The sequence below is a fragment of the Fusarium phalaenopsidis genome, assembly GCF_050370095.1.
Source record: "Fusarium phalaenopsidis strain FUZ10S chromosome Unknown contig_32316, whole genome shotgun sequence".
Taxonomy (NCBI): domain Eukaryota; kingdom Fungi; phylum Ascomycota; class Sordariomycetes; order Hypocreales; family Nectriaceae; genus Fusarium; species Fusarium phalaenopsidis.
The window spans coordinates 2,428,027-2,449,409 of NW_028145399.1; the positions used below are offsets into that span (position 1 = coordinate 2,428,027).

The window sequence follows — 21,383 nt, forward strand, 5'->3', positions numbered from 1 at the left end:
TTACAGCTTGGTCTCCTCAATGCGACGGCCAACCTCATCGAACCGAATCTGCTTTCCGCTAACCAGAGCCTCCTGCAGAGCAGCACCAATCTCGACAGCCCTCACAGCGTTGGTGAGCTTCAGGGGAAGGGTCTTATTGTCGAGACAGGCCTCGGCAAATTCGTTGGACTCTTGGACAAAGGCCATCTCGAAGCGGCCGTAGTAGTGGGCTGGCACCTCGCGGGTGATGCCCCCCGAGTGGTAGTAGTTGACCAGGTTGGACTGGGGGTTTCCGTTGACCGTTAGCTTGCCCTCAGTGCCGATGATTTCAGTGGTATCTTCTTGTCCGTGGGCCATCATTCGGGAGCAGTAGTAATACGCGATCTTGCCACCCCAGAACTCTACGATGCCGACGGCGTTATCGTAATCGTTGTACTTTCCGAGGTCGGGCTGAACAGCGCGGACACCGTGGGCAGAGACACTCTTGGGAATGACATCGTCGCCAAAGAACCAGAGCGTTAGGTCGATATCGTGAACGGACATGTCGACAAAGACACCACCAGACCAGGCAGCGTAGGCGACAAAGAAGCCCGAGGGGTCGTGCTTATCACAAGTCTGGCTTCGGATGATGGTAGGTCGGCCGATGGCACCCTGCTCCATCTTCTCGTGGGCGTCGCGGTAGGACTGATCGAATCGTCGGGAAAAGCCACACATGACCTTGAGGTGAGGGCGCTTCTTGGCCTCGTTCACGACATCACGGCACTAACCAGTTAGCGCAGCCGAGGCAGTGATAGATGGTACTTACAATCTCAATGCTGGTCGAGAGAGGCTTCTCGCACAGAACGTGGAGGTCTTTCTGCATGGCCTGGATAGCCTCCTCTGCGTGCACAGATGTGGCAGTACCAATGACAACAGCCTGGAGACCAGGCTGCTCAATCATCTTCTGGTAGTCATCGTACAAGGTGACTCCATGGGGCTCAAGGTTGACCTTGGCCCAAGCCATCTCCTCAGGGTCGGGAGTAAAGGCAGCCACGAGCTCAGCTCGGGGAGTGCGGTTGAGAAAGTTGATGGCATGTCGCTTGCCCATGCGGCCGAGACCAGCAGCAGCAATCTTGAGTTTCTGAGGAGCCATTGTTGATGATTGTCGATGAGTTGTTGTTGATTGAGTGTGTCAAACGATGCGAAGGCCCGGTGCCTTTATGTCAATTCCTCGGGTCGGATCTGCATCTCGAGCGGCAGTTCTGCAGAATTGAGCTCCATCTTTGCCGAAGTGATCGTGAATCTTGAGCGCCACTGGAGTTTGTGAGTTGGCAGTTCGCGACGATGGTGGAGGACTTGCCCCAAGTCCGGAAAGACTTGCTGAGCGGGGGGATAGAATTACTTTGCTCAGACGCCTCGTGCGGGGTTAGATTGGCCCCTGCAGATGTGAGTGGGTCATACGGAGTCGGAAAGACTTGCTATACCCAAGGACAGACTTGCCTGACTCGATCTCAACCCAACGAGTCATGAAGTCTCAAACCCCTGCCTCAACCTGGATACACTTGCTTCATCTCCGGATACACTTCCCAAACCCAGCCATAATCGCTCACCTCCACACTTGCTCAAGTGCTAGTCACGCTAACACGGAGCCCCATGGGGAGACGAGGTGCTCCAGTTCTCCGCTCAACCCCAGACTCGACGGGTGGGCCGTCTCGAGTCAACCACAATCATGTCTCTGTCCATTGGCCGGAACAGTATCCGAACTATGAGAATTTCTGGCTAGGTAGTCCTTGGAGTTCATGTAATGTGAGCTGATGCAGCCGTTTATCGCCTCATAGCGAAGAGCACCGCATTTGGGTATAAAACCCCGACGACGGCATCACGTTGGAGATTTGTTCACCATCCCCGCAAACACAATCCCGCACAATACTTCCTTATTCGTTCAATATGGCAGGAAAAGACGAAGTTGTGGCTGCTGCCGCTCACTCCCATATCGAGGATAACGACCCCAAAGGAGGGGAGGACTTTATCGAAGACTCCACCCCTGGACTCTTTTTAAACCTCTGCGTCGTCGCAACCGCCATCGGTGGTATGCTCTTTGGATACGATACTGGAGTTATCTCTGGTGTTCTCGTTGTCCTTGGAACAGACCTCAATGGACGGTTGCTTGACCATTGGGAAAAGGAGCTCATCACGGCGCTTTGCGCTGCTGGGGCTTTGTTTGGTGCCATCATCGCCGGTGTAACAGCTGACAAGTATGGACGAAAGCCGGCTATTTGGTTCTCTTCGGTGCTCTTCACCGTGGGAGCCCTCGTTCAGGCAACTTCGTACTCTCTTGCTCAGATGTGCGTTGGTCGAATCCTCGTTGGCCTCGGTGTTGGTTCAGCCTCCATGGTATGTCTCTCACTCCTTGTCTCTTCGTTTCTAACAGGATAGATCATTCCATTGTACATCGCAGAAATCTCTCCTGCCAAATATCGAGGTCGAATGATTTCCATCGACATGGTCTTTCTGGGAACCGGTTCCCTCCTCGCGTATGGTTTCGACGCAGCTTTTTACAAGGTGCCTCATGGATGGCGATATATGGTCGGTCTCGGAGGAATCCCGTCGATTTTACTGGGTTCCCTCCTCTTTTGGTGCCCCGAATCACCTCGTCAGCTGCTCTTCCACAACCAGACCGAAGAGTGTGTCCGCGTTCTGCGACGCATGTATCCTACGGCCGATGAAACCCAGGTTTCACAGATGGTGGCCCATATTCAACACGGTGTTACACAAGCAAAGGCTCTTAACGAAGAGGTTTCGGTTCGTCAGTCCCTCAAGAGCCTTGTCAAGGTCCCAGCGAATCGACGAGCCGCCATCGTGGCTTGCGGTCTCATGGCTACTCAGCAACTCTGCGGCTTCAACACGCTGATGTATTACTCGAGCACCCTATTCCAGATCGTCGGATTCAACAACCCAATCGCCGTTGGAACCATCGTCACAGCCACCAACTGGATCTTCACCTTCCTCTCCATCTTCCTCATCGACAGGGTTGGACGACGCAGACTCTTGCTCTGGACGATGTGGGGAATGCCCGTCTTCCTCGTTCTCGCTGCCGGCGTTTTCGTTCGAATTCCGATCGACCGAGACACGCTCGAACTTACAGATGATACCATCGGATGGCCTGCTATTGTCGTCTTGGTTTCTATGATTCTCTTTGTGGCCTGTTACGCAGCTGGCCTGGGGTGTGTGCCGTGGCAGGCGAACGAATTCTTGCCTATGGAAGTGCGTGCTATGGGAACCATGATGATCAACATCTGCAACTGGGGTCCCAACATCATCGTGTCCTCGACTTTTCTGTCTATGATGCGTGGAATCTCGCCTTCTGGAACCTTTGGCTTTTACGCGGCTCTCTCGACCATTGGATTAATTTTTGTTTACCTCTGCTACCCCGAAGCCGCAGGGATGACTCTCGAGGAGATTCGGGTTGTCTTTGAGCACGGGTTTGGCGTTCGCTATGCTGAGGAGTGGCGAAAGCAGAAGAAGCTGGGTGTCATCACCCACGGTGTTGAGGAGCGTACCAAGGAGACTGTCTAGGTTCACAATCTGGCGAGTACAGACTCCCGTTTCAGTATCTTGTGATTTGGTCCTTGTATTGTAGAGAATCGGAAGAGTGGTGGCGGGTCTATGTAGCTAATTTTCGTATTGGCGGAATCGAACGGTATGCGTTATATGTCTATCTCGCCATTAAACTGTGATTATACCTGAAACCTGAATCACATCTATTCACCCCTCTTTACCATGCTCTCATAGTCTGGAAGCTTCCATGTTCCAACATCCTCACGGAGAACCCTCTTTCCAATGACATCAAGCCTCAGCATCATGGCCAACCACATGAAGACGTTGGCAACGGTGACACCAAATGACGAGGTGGGAAGTCTTCCCCAAAAAGAGTCTCCTTGGGTCAAGCCACGCTGGACTTGGTTCATGAAAGGTCGGAACGTTTCATCATAAGCCTTGAGTGCCGTTGGAATGCCATCTTTTCCAGATTCGCGGTAATGCTTCTCAAGTTCGCCAGCCAGGACATAGGCCCCCACCATGCTGGATGTTGTTCCCATGCCTGTAGATGCTGAAGGGCAAAAACAAGCGTCGCCGACAAGAGCCACTCGGCCATCAGACCAGGCATCCAGCTGAACAACGCCAAGGCGTTCGCAGTAGAAGTCATCTGTGGCCATCATCTCCTTAAGAATGACATCCGTCTCCCACCCAGCTCCCTTGAACATTTCCAGAAAAGCTTGCTTCTCCTTCTCAGTATCGCCCTTGCGGATATCCTTCATCCACTCTGTGTCGGTCTTGCAAGCCATGTAAATCTGGACCCTGGAATCCTCGTTGCGCCTGGTAAATATGAAACGCTTTCCAGTGGCAAGGTAGAATCGGGCATTGTAGTCTTTTCCTTTTTCCACGGGCTGAGGAATGGTAAAGTAGGCGATGTAGGCTCCCAGGTAGTGAGTAGGATCCTCAACATCAGACCCGAGCATGGCCTTCCGAGTGCGCGATGCATGACCATCGGCGCCGACAACGAGATCGAATTGATCTTTGTTTCCGTCTGAAAAGGTAACATCAACTACGTCGTCATGTTGTGTGAAGCTTTTGATAGTGGTGCCAAATGCGTACTTGACCCGGCTCTTGGTCGACTCATGCAGGACCTCGCAAAGGTCTTTTCGCATGATCTCGAAATCAGTGGTGAATCCCTGAAGGCCTTGGCCACTCCTGTTGGCTGGGAAATACGCCCATCGCTTGTCATAAGTGTCGACAATCTCCAAGCCTTGTTCCTTGACGGATTTTGCCCGGAATGCCTCCTCTAGACCCATGCGCCTCATGACCTCGATGCCGAGTCCGCGAAGGTCGAGCTGAAGGCCCGTGGAGCGTAGGCTGGGGAAGCGCTCAATGACTGTCACGTTGAAGTGGGATTTTGAGAGCCAGAATGCAAGGGCTTGGCCGGCAATGCCAGCGCCACAAATGAGGACTTTGGGCTGTGCCATGGTTGGATTGTTGATGGCGGGGCTGCTGCGATTGAGGCGAATGTTGGAACGCACCTACGAACACGTTAATTAAGTAGAAGGCGATGTTGCTCTTTAACAGTAGAGCGATGACCGGTCAATTGTAAATTCTCCCTGCGTATCGGTGATTTCACGTCGGTGAATTCTGCATCACCACCAAGGCTTCAGATGACGATGCATGTGCTGTTGGCTGTTGTTCTCAGCCCACAAAGATCCTGGCTGTACATCTTGTGTTCAAAGGATTGCCTCAGTCGGCATGAAGTGAGTCCTTTCGCCAATCGGAATAATAGAAGATGCCCGGGATGGGGTTTCGACCGAACCATGCCAAAATGCCGACCGTACGGACCGGTCTTAAAATGCGGCCGGATCGGGAGTGGCTGCTGGAACCAACAGCTTCACTGGGATCCATGGCGATGCCCCAGTATTAACATTCACTGATTGGATCTTTTACGGGTCCAGACCGTGTTGATGCGGCTCTTTGGGCTCCTTGTTTGGCAATCGGATGAATCTATTGTTCCACTGTCAACTGAACCACGCGGCGAGTTCACTCCCCAACATGCGATCCACCGCCGGCAACCCACAGCTGAGATTAATACCTCTCCGTTTGCCGAGCCTGGGACCCCAATCGAAGGTTTCTGATAGCGTGTTTGCGTCCCTTTCGGCTTTGTCTTAAGCAAGTCACGATGGAACCCGATCCAGGGCTTTGCGGGTCTAGGGTAGGGTCATTTAACACTCTGCGCTTTCACACAGCGCGCAAACGCGAGGTTGCCGCATCGCGTTTGCTCCTACAAAGGGAACCCGCAGCCTACACGTATTTTCGCGGACCACGCTGGACCCCTTAGCGATGTGATGAGCAGTTATTCCCTTGAACGAGCGAGACTGCAGCCCGCCGCCTGGGTCCAGCTGCTGACTCGGCCACCTCATTCACACGTGATCTACTGGGTCCTGAACGCCTGTTCCTACCACAACCTGCGCCTCATGACTTCGATGCCGATTCTGGAAACCTGGAGTTCCATATTGATTACTTGGAAATGTTCTTACTACGAACCGGATACTTGAGAACTATGGAAGACGATGAATTGAACCTTTCGAGGTTCCTGAGGAGGCCTAATCCCTTCTCTTGTCCTCAAGACTCTATGGTTCCCGCAAGACCCCTTCTTTTTGCTAGAGTGATGACTGGATCTTGCATGCCGCAGGGGAACCCCGAGGAAATTGAGTGAGAAAACAATTGTATCTGTCGAGACTGTTGGTAATCATCCGTTATGAGCTTGTTGGCCCACTTGACAACCACTTTCAAGTCTCTTCTTCAGCAATGGACCCTACAGAGATCTCACTTGCTCTCGACAGTTGTGGACAAGAGAGCAGCGGAATAGCTCTGTTCTGCTCCCAGCCCTACCACTCAGCTTCTCATTGTCGCCGGCGACGGCCCCCGTACGGGAGCCTTGTGCGAGGTTCTCCTCCTCCAATATCTCGCGCCTCCGCTGTTTCCCCGGTTTTCCAAAGCAGACACTGCCTATAATATGTGACTTAACTGGCGAGTCGAGCTTAGAAGGGTACCCAGCTCTGCTGAAATCTTCCTTTATTGATCCGTTGACTGTGTGGGAGCTCGTCACTGCTTGGCAGCTGCTCAACGAACCTACCCGCCCCGTGCCGCTGAGGCACCGTCTTCCCAGACCCAGGACAAGGTCGCTCGGGTTACCGGCGCGAAGAAGACAGGCGCATCGGGCAGTGGCAAGAGTGGTGAGCATGCCGGCAACCTGCCCACCGAGAACGAGTCAGTGTGGGAGGATGGTATCGACTGGAGTATGTGATGATGGCATTGGATGGCAGGCACCTGACCAGAGAATGGGATGAAGAATCGGCAATAGGTGTAAGAGGATAAATGGAATGGAAGGCTGTGAGACTCGTGCTGCTTGCGTGAACGTGACACCTGAAGTTATCTACAATGGTATGACGCCTGACCATGGTTCGGCTCGAGAGAAGGAATGTAATAAGGTGAGAGCTTGGTGTAAAATGACGGAATCGGATAAGCTTGCTTCATCGCTCAAACGGCGTGGTAGCAACGGCAGGTAGATAACGGGACGACGTTTGCGACAATGCCACGGGCGGCGTTTGGGACCCAGCAGCAGCAGATCAAGTATAACGGAGGTGACCAGATCAGTCGCTGGACCCAGACGTCCTGCAATGTGCCGCTCCGGCCCAGCTCCGAGATTCTTGGGGGTGTAGCAAACATCAGGACAGGGCATTCAACGTATCGCCTATGGATCCAGCGTGGCCGATGAGCACGAAAATTCGTACAAGCTGTGCATATCTTAGCATCATTCCGAGTTGTGCAAAGTAATAACGCACACGAATCCCAATATTGTCGGTTGGATCGGTATCGCGCATGACTTTTTTCTAGTTACATCCTCATCTCTAGCCTCGACCGATTTCCTATACGCACACAGCCTGGATCCCGCACACGCGACGCCGCCTGTTTATATCTGGAGCCATGGCACAAACTCCTGGTACGGCCGTTCCCGCAATCCCAAACCCTGCCTCCGGGCCCGTTTCCTCGTTCATGCCGACAGCTGCGATGCCCATGCCAGGTGGTTCCCTGCAAAGGAAGATGCTGGATGCTCTCGATGGGCAAACTTCCCTGCACGAGTTCTGTCTCCTGTTACCTCAGCTTGCAGAGGTCCTCAAAAAGGATCCCGCACTTCAGCTTCGCAACTTCTCCATCAACCGGGCGGCGGATGCCATTGATCAGGACGAGAGCACCGGCTAGAGAATGGTGCAACTCTTGTATACCATGGACAAAACTGCTATACGCGCCATAGTAGCTGGTACCGTGGCCCACGACACGATCAAGAGCCACGCTACTTGGTTCAAAATGCCTGGAGAGGCAAAGGGCAAGGTTTCTGGAGTGTATGTGAGCAGCAGGGCAAATTCTTGAACATCAACGAGATCGAGAGACTGGTCGATGGGCTTGAGCGATATGTCAAGGGCGCGCGCATCCGCATCAGACATTGCAACGTCATCGGTACCCCTTCGATGACCGCCACAGACAAAGCCCTCATGGACTAGATCCGCACAGTCGACCCTTTTGCCGGGTCAGCCGCCGCACCGGGAGCCCTGCCCACACCTTGATTCATCTAGAGCAGCAGTGAGATCCTCACCATTGAAGGTGTCATTGAGATGTTCAAGAGGCGATGCAACAGGACCCTCGACCCTAGTGGCAAGGCCCGACAGATCCAGAGCCCGCTGTATGTGGGCTGCTCGACTGACCTACGATCCCGGACAAGCGCCTACAAGCGCTCGGCGCGAAGGAGCCTTGCCAGTGTCAACAAACCGTTGTGCCTGGTCGTCAACTCGCTCGAGGCCCTTAACCTTTCTGTCGACCTGGGTGTGCAGATCGCCTTACGAATCTGGGAACTGGACCATTTGCCTTTGGCCGAGCAACTTGTCCCAATCACCGCCTGTTCCCTTGTCCACCAATGCGACTTCAATGCCACAGAAGCTGGAGGCACCGGTCTGTCCACAGTCAGCTCTTTAGCAACTCTCAGGCAGACCACCGAGCTCATCATGGCGCATTCGGATACCATGGATCAGAACCTCAAAGCAACCATGGCGGATCTGGGACAAGGAGCCAAGTTTGTCGACGACCTCCACCGCGAAGATGCCAAGGTAGAAGAGTTGGCCCGGGCTGCGCAGGATGTGGGGAGCCCGAAGCGCTACTTTAACGGTTCGGGTTATGAAGAGGTTGAAAGGCTCATGGCTACCAGGAAGAAGAAACTGGAGGAGCAACTTGAGCAGTTGAACTGAGAGAACAGAGAATCGCAACTGGTGAATGATATGCTTGCGATTCGGGGTGGAGAGAAAGCGCCGCTGGAGGAGTAAGATGAGGAGAGATAGAGAGAGGGACGTGGTTGTCAATATTACAGATTCATGGTGGTGTAAGCCAGTCAAACCAGGGTTCCTAATCGCCCATCCTTCGTTAATGTACGTAAACTCATCCACAGATTCCCTCTCATTACCAAGGGGAGTGAGATGAGGCTCAGCTCGGAGGAAAGCGTGCAGACAAACGTGTTTGGCTACCAGAAATAGCAGCCAGATCTATTGGAAGCTTCAAACCTCAGTACTTGTTGTGCTCGATTTTGTTCCGAACACTCGTGGCTTTTTCCTACTCTTTCTTTTTTTTTTCTTTCTCAAGCTCTTGTGTTCTGTGAGCGTGCTCTTGGACGATTAGAACGGTGCTTTGATCGATGGCCTACACCCTCGAATGGGACAAAGCAACTGTTTGCGCGCGCAGGCGCCCATGGCTCCCGGCAGACTAGATGCAGGCAGGGCTAAAGTTAATGCTTGGGTGTTTAAGTCTGACCTCAGGGCGTGCTGCGTCTTGTTCGGGCCAGGATGGATCCAAGGTTGGCTGACACTGCGAAGCACTGTCAAGCCCAGGCTTCCTCAAAACATCAACAATGCAAACCTGCCCAGGTTCGCACACGCTCGCTCGCAAACGCACGCACGCACATACATACACTCACCCTCTCACATACACACACACACACACACACACACACACGACAAGATGTCCGGACATCTTGTCGTGTGTGTGTTCGCGAGGCCGTAGCGCATCGTCCCCCACCATTCTACCAAGCAACGGTTCGGTGTTCGAGAGCACCAGGAATGATCTTGGCCAGTCGGTGGCTACCGGATTCAGAAACGTGGAGGGTAGCACCAGCGACAAGGTGATAGCGGCTAGCAATGCCCTTGGGAACGACGCCATCGCTCTCCAGGGCGATGAACATACTGCCCGCGCTGCTCTCGAACGAGCCATCCAGCTCTCAAGCCTCACCACCGATGCCCAGATCGCAGGGTTTTTCTTCGTGACCAGACCCTCCATGATGGCCAAGAGCTCCGAAGAGCTCCAGGAGCTCAACCTCATTCGTATCCATCTCCCTACGGATCCAGCCTTGAGTCCTGGACCGTCTGTTCAGCGAACCACCCCGATCCCCATATCGACAATTTACCTCCCGCCCGCTTTCCTGAATCAGGTGGCCAGGAACCCTGCAGCTCAGTCCGATGCTCAGGGTGTGTTCAACATGGCCGAAGATAACGTCGACCCCCCGCTCCCTGCCACCAACGTCCCTGCCGAGCCCGCCGAACCCGCCGAGCACCGCCAAGTCAAGGGCCCAGAGCAGCCGGATGAGAACAATATGAAGTGGTGCTCCGACGGGGACTGAGGGATGGGCTTTCGAATTTGAGATGGATCCAGTCGATCTCCCAAGGAGAGTGCGGCCGAAGTCTTGGCCTGGCTCCTTCAGCACCAACATCGTATCCGCCTATTTGTCGAAGCTCTGGGACCAACAATGACACCAGAGGTGCGGAGTGCCCTGGAACAGGACGCTGGGGGTTCAGAAGAGTTTCCCACGTCCAGGTTAAGTCAACCTGTGAGCCAGGAACCCATCGGGCAGCCAGACAGATCGCAGCTCAGCTGGAACCTGAAGGCAAGGGACAACTTTGCGGTGTACTTATCGGCACCGAACCCAAAGAAATCGCGAAGGTGTGTTATACAGAGTCGAAAACGGGATAATAAGGTAGCCTTTGAGAAAGATACCGAACAGGTTGGCTGTCGCTGGAAGCCCTCGCGCTTGGACAGGGGCCTTGAATGGAACCCCCAACTTTGACAACTTTAATGGGGCAGGCCGGGGACCAGGGCCGTGCAAAAGAAGTAGGCATATTGAACCAATCTCACTGTCATAGTGGCTCAGCGATGAGTTCCATAGGGCTTAAGGAAGGGAGGGCTGCACTTGAATCCATCGTCGCAGACCCCTGGCTCCGACCCCTGTTGAGTTTGTGCCGTGAATATTGGGCGAATTGGCGGGCATCTACTTAATACAATATTGCTCAGACCTCTGTGGAGAGCCATTTTAAATAGCGATGGAATGGATATCTACCTATGAGTGGTAAAAGGGAACCTTCCCCTGCGTTTAGTTGTCAAGTGCTGGCGCAGACCCTTCCGTTCTAGGCGCTGCTGCTCGGTTTGGGCCCCGCCGTTCCACTACTTCTTTACTCTCACTTGAGCCTTCTCTCGTCCTCTTCCTTGGCCTTGATCTTGGTTTCCAGTGGCTCGTTGGCCAGCTTTTGAAGGTCCCCACCCGCTCCAGGAACCGGTGGTGGTGCTAAGCCAGTGAAGACAGGGATCCATGTCACCACCCAGATCGGCGGCTCAACTGACACGCGGATGAATCGAAAATTACGAGACCGCCTGCCCCATCAATTATGATACTGTAACCGCCGGCGTGGCTGACCCGCCTGGCAGGGCTGTCCTACTGGTGATGGACTGGGAATTTGGCTGCTTCTTTGGCTGCTTCTGTACCCATTGATTAAACAATGCCCACTGCGATTCAACTGCATAGCAATGCGACATGCCTTCTTACTTTACACAAACGCAAATTTCGGGATCTAATCCTCATCTTCTTTATTGACCAACCATCTACTTAGGTGCCCTACGGGTGAAGGAAGATCCTCCCACTCCCATCCTCGCGGTTCCGCACCACGTAGACCTTGTAGCAGTCACGGCGTCCATGTTTGTCGCATATCATCCTGCTCGAATGCGGATCCTTTTCGAGACGCCTCCGTAGGGTACCGGACCTACACCTATCGGATGCCAGGTCTCAAAAGAAGCTATTCTAGAGATCTTTAACGACATACTTGACGTCATTGGTCAAAGGACACCCAGGTCCCTCAAGCAGCTCGGTTAGCTTGCCACCGCTGACGGCTCGGATCTCCAAGGCGGTGATGGGATGATAGATCTGTCGCTTGTCTTCCAGTGTAAGAGAAATGGCGTCCTGGCCCCCCTGTAGTAGATCGCTTGGCCTGTGGGGTGCCATTCGGAATGGGCTCGGAATGGCAGATGCCTCGATTTCCCTGAAGACAGGTCCCACAGCTGGAGCGTTTCCGACACAACAACCAACTGGCCGTCGCGGAAGGACACCCAAATGTGATGATGTGAGTTAGCTGGGACCTAGGCATAGGTGAGTTCACATTGTCAGATCCACAAACAGTTTTGAGATGACTACCACTGTGAGGGCTGGAGGAATGGAGAGTACGGGGGCAAGTCAAGGATCCGGGGGTCACTTAGCAAGCATGAAGCAGATAGGTCGTCGTTCCTGCGGGGACCCAGCTGGGCCAGACAATAGAGGTTCATAGCCATGAGACGAGAAGAAGGACTATGATGTGTTTTATCAGAGTGTTCTTTGATCCTACAGTGTCATCGAAAAAGAAAAGTAAGAAAGAAAGAAAGAAAGAAATAAGGACCATGTGGTAGTGAAAATTCAGATTAAGCACCTTGTGAGGCATAGACCCTATTAGGGAACTCATCTGAGCTCCATCGATCAAGTTCCCAACGACCTTTAGGCGGTTGGCAAAACGGGCTGTCAGCTTATGGTCGAGTTTTAGCCCGTGTACATGAACCGGAGTGGATGGATATACGAGGCGCACGTAGTTGATGGCGTGTTAGTCACATCAAATAACCTTCTCAAGCTTAGAAATTGGTGCATGGTCTTGTCCCTCTTACGCATGTTCTGTGGGCTTGGCCTCGTCGTCAAATTCAACCTACTGTGGAACCACTGATTGCGCAATTCTGCTAACGATGACAGCAGAAGTTTAGTTGCGGCATGTTATATTAAAATACTCTTGTGCAATGCTCGGTCAAGTCTTAGTGGCCTGACCATGGTCGTCGAATTCATGTCCGGCAGCGCTGACTGAGCGGTCACTTGTGAAAGAAGTTAAGAGGACCCGCAGACGGACAGGGGCTAAAAGAAACACGACCCGTCTCCCCCGTCGAGAGAAAGCCGGGCAGACAATTACGGGCTATCAAATGATAAAATGCCGAGACTTAGACTTTAGGCGTTATACATTCAAATTACTCAATGCTCGGAAGATCGTAAACTTGCGAAGAAGGGCTATATAAGCGGGACACGGGATTGTTTCGCGAACGGAATCACGGCTTTTTGTCATGAAGAGCTTACATACCACGGGGGCTTAGAGGTCAATGTGAGCGAAGTAGCGAAGGAAAGTGTCGTCATGTTGGCCCATCAGGGGGGTATATAAGAGGTAATGTAGGCGTTCGTTCCTTGAGACCATCTCGTCAACCGCTCGCCTCAATTGTAACTTTCTTTACACACTATCATCTCCAGTATGCGACCCCCCCTTGTTCTTGCTACCGGCCTCGCCGCGGCAGCAATTGGCCAAGCCAAGAGCGTGTCAAAGAAGTTCGCGTTCAAGCCCGAGAGTGCCAAGACAATCTGGACTGTTAGTGTGCGCCAAACTCCTAATACTGGCCAAGTCTAACTGGCGATTTATGATAGAATGCCATCCCCATAGTTTACGGACTGAGCGAATCTCAGCCGAACTCTGTTGGCGGATCCTGGTGGTCAAGCTCGTATATCACCACCACCAACAACGAGCAATACGTTGTCCTCGCCCACTATCTCGACAATCCGGTGTACACCTACTTCCGGGCCTCGACTCTGAACCTTGAAACCAATGAATACCACCAATACGTCAAAGTGGGCAGTGGCACTCCAAATATCACCACCCTCGACGTCAGCGTGGGCAACAACGGGATCAAGAGTGAGAGCGAAGACAACCTGTCCAAGCTGCGCTCATACAGCAACCACGATAATGTCACATTCGACATCACCTACGATGCCACCACTGGTGCCGTCGCCAATGGAGGTGCTGGAACCTTCCAGTTCGGTGAGGGCCTCACATGGGAATTCGGCCTCCCAAGCGCCAAGACAGAAGGATCCCTGACTGCCCACGGCGAGAAGCTTGCCATTGATCCTTCCAAGTCGCATACCTGGTACGACCGTCAATGGGGAAACACCGCAGCCAGCCCGTCCAACTGGACCTGGTTCCAGCTTCATATCCCCTCGACAGAGTACAAGATCAGCGCATGGATCTTCTCAGATCCCTTCAGACATACGGAGACACGGTTTGCAACCATCCGAGGCGCGAATGACGAAACTCAGGTCCTGCCACTCGAGTTTACGACCATTTACAAGAGGAAGTACGAGTCTGCTACTGGCCGTGTCACGTATCCTCTGGACTGGAAGCTCAAGATCAGTGGTTTCGGTGACTTCAAGCTGAGCAGCTACACTGAGGATCAGGAATTGGTCGGCGAGGACGCTCTTCAGACTGCATATGAGGGATTCATCACTTTCAGTGGCAATGTTCATTCCAAGCCGGTGCAAGGGTATGGGCTTGTTGAGATTGTCTACAGTACCTGGGATGTTTAAAGGCTTGTCTGCCTCACCCGGGATTGTGGTATCCACCCAGCGATGGGGGCTCACCTGCAAAGTAAAGCGGCTCGCCGATGAGCTGATCTTTATGAGTGTTTCGCTAAGTGTTATTCACTACCTACTTTACTACCTAAGTAGATGCTATACTTCTCCAGCTAGACCTTGAGCTTTTCTTTTTGTGATATTTTTAGAGATGTTTACATTTACATTCACATCTTGAGCTTATTGATAAGTTTTCGCCTTTATTAACGTTGAGTCACGCATGTGCTCGCATATTTGCAGAATGGTTTCTTTCTTGAATCAGCCTTTGTCCCAGGGTTGTCAACAGAAAGGATTGACCCCTGGGGGGCTCTCTAGTGAACCTGCGGCATCACATATCGATAGAGGCGCTTTTGTTCGGGATTTGAGCATCTTTGTTGTGGACACAAGTCCATTTCACCAAAAGCAGCGGGAGAAGTATTCAATGTAACCTACCCGCCAGCTATGCATAACAAAGTCAAATCATGCCAGCCTGTTATCCCTGTCTTTTCTACTTTACATTGTAATTTACACTTCCAACACGGCACAGCCCTGCGATTCACCTGGCGCAGTTGCACATTCCTATTGGCCTCACAAGCTGCGCCTTGCTACATGGGCTGAGGCCTCCCGCATATAAACCCCGCATCCTGTCTCATCAACAATCACACCTTCAGAAATCTCAATATCTGTAGTTCGAGGTTCGAGCTCCAGTATGCCATGTCTCTTCCACCGTCCTTGTACTGTTACTCTTCTTTGCCGGAGGGCAGTATTCGCTTGCTTAGGCTATTGCCGCATCAAGACGAGCATGCTCCCATACAATGTCAGCTCTTTGACTGCGCCCTACCAGACTCAGGAAGCACTCGCCCGTACGAGGCTCTATCTTATGTGTGGGGTTCTGAGACTAAGCCTCGGTCTCTCTCTATAGACAGCTACGACTTGCCCGTCGGGGAAAATCTTTACGCCGCGCTATCGCATCTTCGAGATTGCTCCATTGAACGAACCATATGGGCAGATGCTGTTTGCATCAACCAACGAGACCCGAAGGAAAAGGGAAAGCAGGTCCAATCTATGGCAAAGATCTATGCCAAAGCAAGTGGCGTAATTGTTTGGCTTGGAGAAGCGACACCCGACAGCGGTCAAGCACTTGAAGATATGCGCATCGCGGCAGAGCAGCGTACGAAGCTCTCAGTTAGCGAAAGCGCAATACTTAGACTGCTCGAGAGACAGTGATTTCAGCGCATCTGGGTAAGGAAACAGGCGTTCACCAATATGGGCAGATATTACTGACAAAGTCAATTTAGGTACTTCAGGAGGTTGCTGCGGCCCGACATGTGTTCATCAAATGTGGTCCCACCGAGATTGACGGATATGCGTTTTGTGCAGGCCTAGGTGCATTGAACCTGTCCTATGAGGCCCATCCAGACCTGCGGCCTCTGATCCGTTCGGTAGCCTACCTCATAAGGGGTGCGGCCTTCCGGCCTAGATGCGCAACTAGTCGGCCAGGCAGGTTTTCTCTAGACATATGCTCTCTAGGTGAACTGGTAGACATGTACCATACTCACAAAGCTACTGATCGCCGCGACAAGGTTTATGCCTTGATCGGCATGAGCTCTGATGATCCTAGCATCGCAAGGTTATCGGCCAACTATGAGATATCATGGGGACAACTCTTCCTGCAACTCGTCAACTTCTTCTTCTCTGAACGGGTGTCTGTGGACACTTGGGACGACAAGGAGATGGCGGTAATTAGGGGCAAAGGCTGCGTTCTCGGCGAAGTCTCTTCAGTCGACAGAGATATTGATCGGGAAGACAGACAGCACGTGGGCATCACTTGGAAGAATGTGTCTGGCTATGGGGGGGCGAATTCTCGCTGGACCTTGCAGGCCTCAGCGAAATCAGTCCAGGTAGGGGATGTTATGTGCCTTGTACAAGGAGCCTCAATGCCTACAATCATTAGGCTATGCAACGATTATTGGGCCGTGGTAATGATTGCAGTCCCCCCCGGCTGATCTTCAAGCTGCGAGCGGAGACACCAAGGCAGAACTTTTACGATTGACAACAACATTCCCACATAATTTCCTACTCGTCTGGGACTGGAGTATGTATTCAGATGAGTCGCAGGGTAGAGAAAACTACGAACACTTCATGGGCGCCCCTGTGTCGGAGTATCCAAAGACGGAGTTGGAAGATCGTCTGGACAAAGTGATTAGGTTACGGGACACCAGAGTGGTCTTGCAAGACATTGGAAGGTATGATGAGGCAGAGGAAACCCTCCGAAAAGCATTGGAGATTTTTGAGAGTGCATTGACAAGCATAGACTGTCTAGAGCCGGCTTGCTCAGGTCACGGCCGTTGTCGAAAGGGAGATATAGAGAGGCTAGAAGGAATATTAGGTTTGCTTATCAAGGACAAGGGCATATGGATGCCGCTATGGTTAGCAGCAGAGAACGGGCACGAGGCGATCGTCAAGCTACTACTCAGCACCGGCAAAGTTAACCTAAACGTCGAAGAGAGCGTCTATGGACAGACGCTATTATCATTAGCGGCACAGAACAGGCATGCGGCGATCGTCAAGCTGTTGCTCGATACCGGCAGAGTCAACCCAGACGCCAAGGATAGAACCTACGGAGGGACGCCATTATGGTGGGCCACAAAGAATGGGTACGAGGCGATCGTTGATCTGCTACTCGGCACCGGCAAAGTCGACCCAGACGCCAAAGATAGAGTCTACGGACAGACGCCATTACTGTTAGCGGCACAGAAAGGGCATGCGGCGATCGTCAAGCTGCTGCTCGACACCGGTAAAGTCGACCCAGACGCTAAAGAAGGAGACTACGGACGGACGCCGTTATCATTAGCGGAATTGAAGGGGAGGGAGACGATCTTAAAGCTACTTCGTAGGCACAAATAGACTTCATTATTACGAGCAGCAAGAAAAGGGTCCAAGGCGATCGGAAAGCGACTGCAGAGTACATAAATATGTTTGGGCAGCTTGGCAGTACTGAGGATCGAGGCTGTAGTAGTAAGTTGCTGTGAATTCATCTATCTGCTTGAGGCGGTCTAACGTGCTCGCAGGGACACATAGGATACAATAATGGTCTTTCCTTTTCTTTAATTTCTTCACTTTCCTCTGGAAGGGTCGTAGGGGGTCAGATAATTTCGCCATAAGCATGTAAATACAGTGTCTGTATCTATAGACGTCATTCCTGGTAACCCTTAAACTTGCCAACATCTGCATGCAGATTTCATAGACGTCATCCGAGCTGTTTCCTCCATCTGGCGTAGGGTTAAGATCAAGTACTATAAGTGACTGATGCTACGGCTGTATCTCGCTTCTGGCTGGGCGTTGCAAAACCGTTGATCGTCCCGATGCTGGAACTCGCTCCATCTGATCGCCCCGAGAACCCGCCAATGGTAGTTGATTCTTTGGGAGTTCCATTGATACCTGTGTGCCTCGAAACTTGGATTTCAGCGGCGATCGTCAATGCAAGCGTGGTGCACAACCCCTGTCCAGCTGTAGCCGCCCCTCTGTACCTCGCCGCTGCAACGCTACAACAGGTTTCGGTTCAACTTTATTGCTGCTATCGACAAGGTTCCTTTGTGGTAGGTATAGCAAGCAGTTATTATCTACGTCTTCTTAAGTGTCAATGGGTGAATCGGATATAGGTCAAGAGATAATGACGTTTAGATTCAAGCCAACCGCCGACGACATTGATGTTGCCGACCTGCGTGGCGAGATTGAAAGGTTATAAATATCGAGTGTTCGACTCAGTAAACCACCAGACTCAAGCAACAATCCATCACTTCTCACACTTACACCACCAGCATGAAGTTCCCCGTCGTTCTCGCTCTGGCCAGCATCGTCTGTGCCCTTCCAGCTTCTGAGAAGCGTCAAACCTATGTGCCATGCACTGGCTTGTACGGCACGTCCCAGTGCTGCGCTACCGATATCCTCGGACTTGCAAACCTCGACTGCGGAAATCGTAAGACACCTTTGCTCCTTTGAGACTTTCAGCTGACCTTTAGCTCCCTCAACTCCCTCTGATGCCGACAACTTCAGTGCCATCTGCGCCGAGATCGGTCAAAGAGCTCGCTGCTGCGTTTTGCCCATTGTAAGTACTCTCGTGGGTCCCTGAACCATGTGCTAATACGTTGCAGCTGGATCAAGGTGTTCTTTGCAACACACCGTCCGGTGTCCAGGACTGAGTTGGGCAATCGCATGCCATGGGTGCATTTCTTATATCGGCGAACACGATATTGGAGGCGTTGTAGTCATAGAAACAAACACGGGTCAGATTCCCTATACGGCTCTATTTCTTTCATCCAGTCTTGATTGCGCATGAGGATCGGATACATAGGGAACACGGATTGTATCATTAGATCATTAATTATATTTTATTGAATTCACGTAAGCATTCGTTCTCAACTTCGGACATCTTTACTTGATGGTGCATTAACGGCTCTTATACCTCGTGGGCTCGTCCAGTCAGACGTAGGATTCCAGGGTTAGGGCAATTGGCGAGATGAAATCGATCCCTGGGTTGTCACTGCCAGTTGTCAATTTTTTACTCCGTTCATTTTCTGGATTCAAAAGTTAGCTTTTTGGTACACAGTTCTTATCCTCCAGTGCGGTTTCAGTTGCGCTGTTAAGAATAGTGAGAAAGGAGGAGGCAACGGTGTCTCCTTACGCGCTATCTCATGAGCATGCCACGTCCTTTACAGCTGCCATTGTACACGACAGGGACATCTATAAAGTAACGCGGAAGAATGGTGCAAACCCGTCAGCCTTATGGGAGTTGTCATAGAGTTTATCAGCCTACCTACATTCATTTCTTCCAAACTAGTACACCTCTACCGAGCCGGTTGAACGGCAATAGGCTACTGCTACCTACGTGCAGGCATACCTTGCATAAATGTCCTCGACCTATCTTACGGAGTCATGTCGGCTACATTCTCACCTCGTTATCAATCTAATTGGCCCCCCATGCTCAATACTACTCCACGGGCGTTTCCACGTTGATCGTGGGTCGATTCTTAGCGGCATTCAATCCAAATCTGCAAGTATCCCGCGTTTGCAACAAGGGTGTGCGTGGATGCTACCATAGAGAGATAGCTGGTCCTACCACTTTATAGTCCGTAATCGGCGATGGTGGAGTCTAGTCACACTTAGCTGATTGATAAACGATGGACGGGTGATTGATAAAGACCTATTTCAGTGAATCCTGCATCTCACCCAGTAAGAACTCAAGACGGGACCGGGGAGTCTGTCGATCTTCAACGCGGGATGAACCCCGTGGCATTAGTCACTGAAACCCAGGGAGATAATTCCCGCAATCTCAACGTATATGAACTCGGTCGGCTCCTGGTTTGTCGAATGCAACTCAATCCAACATGTCGCAAGAAAAGATTGGCGCCAGCACGTTCACCAAGCCAGAAAGCATCACCGATGCTTCTACGGCAGAAGCCTTGAACTTCTGCCAAGAGGTCGAGGGTCAAGTCGATCCTGAAATTGCAAAGGCAATACGATGGAAGATCGATATGCGGTTGATGCCGCTGCTTTGTTTGACCTATACCCTTCAGGCGATTGACAAGAACACCATCAGTTATGCAGCTGTATTCGGTCTCCGACAAGAAATCGGCCTCAAAGGCACTGAGTTCTCATGGGCTAGTGCGATATTCTACCTAGGATACATGTTTTGGGAGTTTCCTACCAGCATGCTATTGCAGCGCTTACCGATCAACTATTTCATGTCAGCCACAGTATGTACCCTCTCTACTTCCATCACAATATCTAACCTTCTAGGTCGTCACATGGGGCACCATCCTGATGTGTCATGGGGCAGTTCATAGCTTTGCAAGCTTGGCTGTTGTTCGAACTCTGCTCGGCGCTTTTGAGGCTGCCATCCAACCAGGAACCATGCTCCTGTTTAGCATGTACTATACCCGAGAGGAGCAACCCCTCCGTATGGGGATCTGGATTGGTTCATCTGGTGTGGGTTACATCATCGCTGGAATTACCAGCTTTGGTATTGGACACATCAAGTCTTCACTCTCGTCTTGGAGGCTTTTGTTCATCTTCTGGGGAGCAATCACTTTTGCTTGGGGCATTCTCCTCTGGTTTGTGCTGCCTGGGCCGCCAATGCGTGCGAAGTTTCTCACTGAGGAACAAAAGGGATATGCAGTCGCGCGTGTCAAGGACAATGCGACAGGCATCGAGAATAAGCGGTTCAAGATGAAGCAATTCAGAGAGGCTATGCTTGACTTGAAGACATGGCTGTTGTTCACCTTTGCACTGACGAGCAACTCACCGAATGGAGGTTTGAGTGCTGTAAGTACAACTTCCAAGTCGCAAATGCTTACTGACCCCTGTAGTTCCAAGGTCTCATCATCAAAGGAGCGGGCTTTAGTACCCTCCGCACCACTCTATACCAGATGCCATCTGGTGCCGTTCAACTGGTCGCGTGCCTAGTTGCCTGGTAAGTGCGCAGCTCCCTGTCTGTTCATTCTAACCGTCGCAGTTACTGTGCTACACGATTCCAGAACTGCCGTATCCTAATCATGATTCTGTTCCTCATGCCCTTCCTTGCCGGCGTATTGGGTCTTCGCCTCCTGTCTCAAGACAACTCCTATGGCCGACTGGCATGCCTCTGGGTCACCTTTTTCTACACTGCAAGCGGAACTCTCAACATGTCGGTCGCTACAGCCAACACAGCAGGCCATACCAAAAAGATTACAACAATTGCCATGCTTCTTATTGGTTACTGCCTTGGCAACTTTGTTGGTCCGTTCTTTTTCAGAACTGAGCAAGAGCCATGGTATCCGCTTGGGGTTGGCATGATGTTTTTCTGCATCGCGGCTCAAGTAATTTCTCTTGTGGGTATCTGGACATTGCTCTGGACGAGGAACAGGTCTAGAAGGGCAGAGCACGCGCCAGGGAATGAAGAGCAGGCATGGCGAAGGGGTTTGCTCGATGAAACAGACTTGGAGAACAAGTACTTCAAGTACGTGTACTAAGGCAGTCAGTCGGAAACACGATCGGCAGATGAAATTTACGCTTAAACTTTGTCCGCTGGTCCTGACCG

The 21,383-nt window shown here is 51.8% G+C and overlaps 8 protein-coding genes across 8 annotated transcripts; 6 read left to right on the top strand and 2 right to left on the bottom strand.

Moving 5' to 3' along the window:
- On the bottom strand, positions 1–1,111 carry LRP88_12351 (uncharacterized protein; the record flags this gene model as incomplete). Its single annotated transcript, XM_083248745.1, has 2 exons — positions 1–741; positions 824–1,111. The coding sequence occupies 2 exons, from the start codon at positions 1,109–1,111 to the stop codon at positions 1–3; spliced, it is 1,029 nt and encodes a 342-aa protein (XP_083096175.1).
- Positions 1,112–1,905: 794 nt separating this feature from the next.
- LRP88_12352 (general substrate transporter) lies at positions 1,906–3,534 on the top strand (the record flags this gene model as incomplete). The annotated part of the gene is made up of 2 exons (XM_083248746.1): positions 1,906–2,343; positions 2,395–3,534. The coding sequence occupies 2 exons, from the start codon at positions 1,906–1,908 to the stop codon at positions 3,532–3,534; spliced, it is 1,578 nt and encodes a 525-aa protein (XP_083096176.1).
- A 185-nt stretch (positions 3,535–3,719) lies between these two features.
- On the bottom strand, positions 3,720–4,979 carry LRP88_12353 (uncharacterized protein; the record flags this gene model as incomplete). Its single annotated transcript, XM_083248747.1, has 1 exon — positions 3,720–4,979. The coding sequence occupies one exon, from the start codon at positions 4,977–4,979 to the stop codon at positions 3,720–3,722; it is 1,260 nt and encodes a 419-aa protein (XP_083096177.1).
- A 3,195-nt stretch (positions 4,980–8,174) lies between these two features.
- Positions 8,175–8,801, top strand: LRP88_12354 (uncharacterized protein; the record flags this gene model as incomplete). Its single annotated transcript, XM_083248748.1, has 1 exon — positions 8,175–8,801. One exon carries the CDS (start codon positions 8,175–8,177, stop codon positions 8,799–8,801), a length of 627 nt encoding a protein of 208 aa, XP_083096178.1.
- Positions 8,802–9,564: 763 nt separating this feature from the next.
- Positions 9,565–10,219, top strand: LRP88_12355 (uncharacterized protein; the record flags this gene model as incomplete). Its single annotated transcript, XM_083248749.1, has 2 exons — positions 9,565–9,584; positions 9,634–10,219. The coding sequence occupies 2 exons, from the start codon at positions 9,565–9,567 to the stop codon at positions 10,217–10,219; spliced, it is 606 nt and encodes a 201-aa protein (XP_083096179.1).
- A 2,959-nt stretch (positions 10,220–13,178) lies between these two features.
- On the top strand, positions 13,179–14,281 carry LRP88_12356 (uncharacterized protein; the record flags this gene model as incomplete). The annotated part of the gene is made up of 2 exons (XM_083248750.1): positions 13,179–13,292; positions 13,349–14,281. 2 exons carry the CDS (start codon positions 13,179–13,181, stop codon positions 14,279–14,281), a joined length of 1,047 nt encoding a protein of 348 aa, XP_083096180.1.
- Positions 14,282–18,127: 3,846 nt separating this feature from the next.
- On the top strand, positions 18,128–18,417 carry LRP88_12357 (Cerato-ulmin hydrophobin family; the record flags this gene model as incomplete). The annotated part of the gene is made up of 2 exons (XM_083248751.1): positions 18,128–18,284; positions 18,362–18,417. 2 exons carry the CDS (start codon positions 18,128–18,130, stop codon positions 18,415–18,417), a joined length of 213 nt encoding a protein of 70 aa, XP_083096181.1.
- Positions 18,418–19,692: 1,275 nt separating this feature from the next.
- LRP88_12358 (uncharacterized protein) lies at positions 19,693–21,315 on the top strand (the record flags this gene model as incomplete). Its single annotated transcript, XM_083248752.1, has 3 exons — positions 19,693–20,051; positions 20,152–20,629; positions 20,842–21,315. 3 exons carry the CDS (start codon positions 19,693–19,695, stop codon positions 21,313–21,315), a joined length of 1,311 nt encoding a protein of 436 aa, XP_083096182.1.
- Between the last annotated feature and the right edge of the window lie 68 nt (positions 21,316–21,383).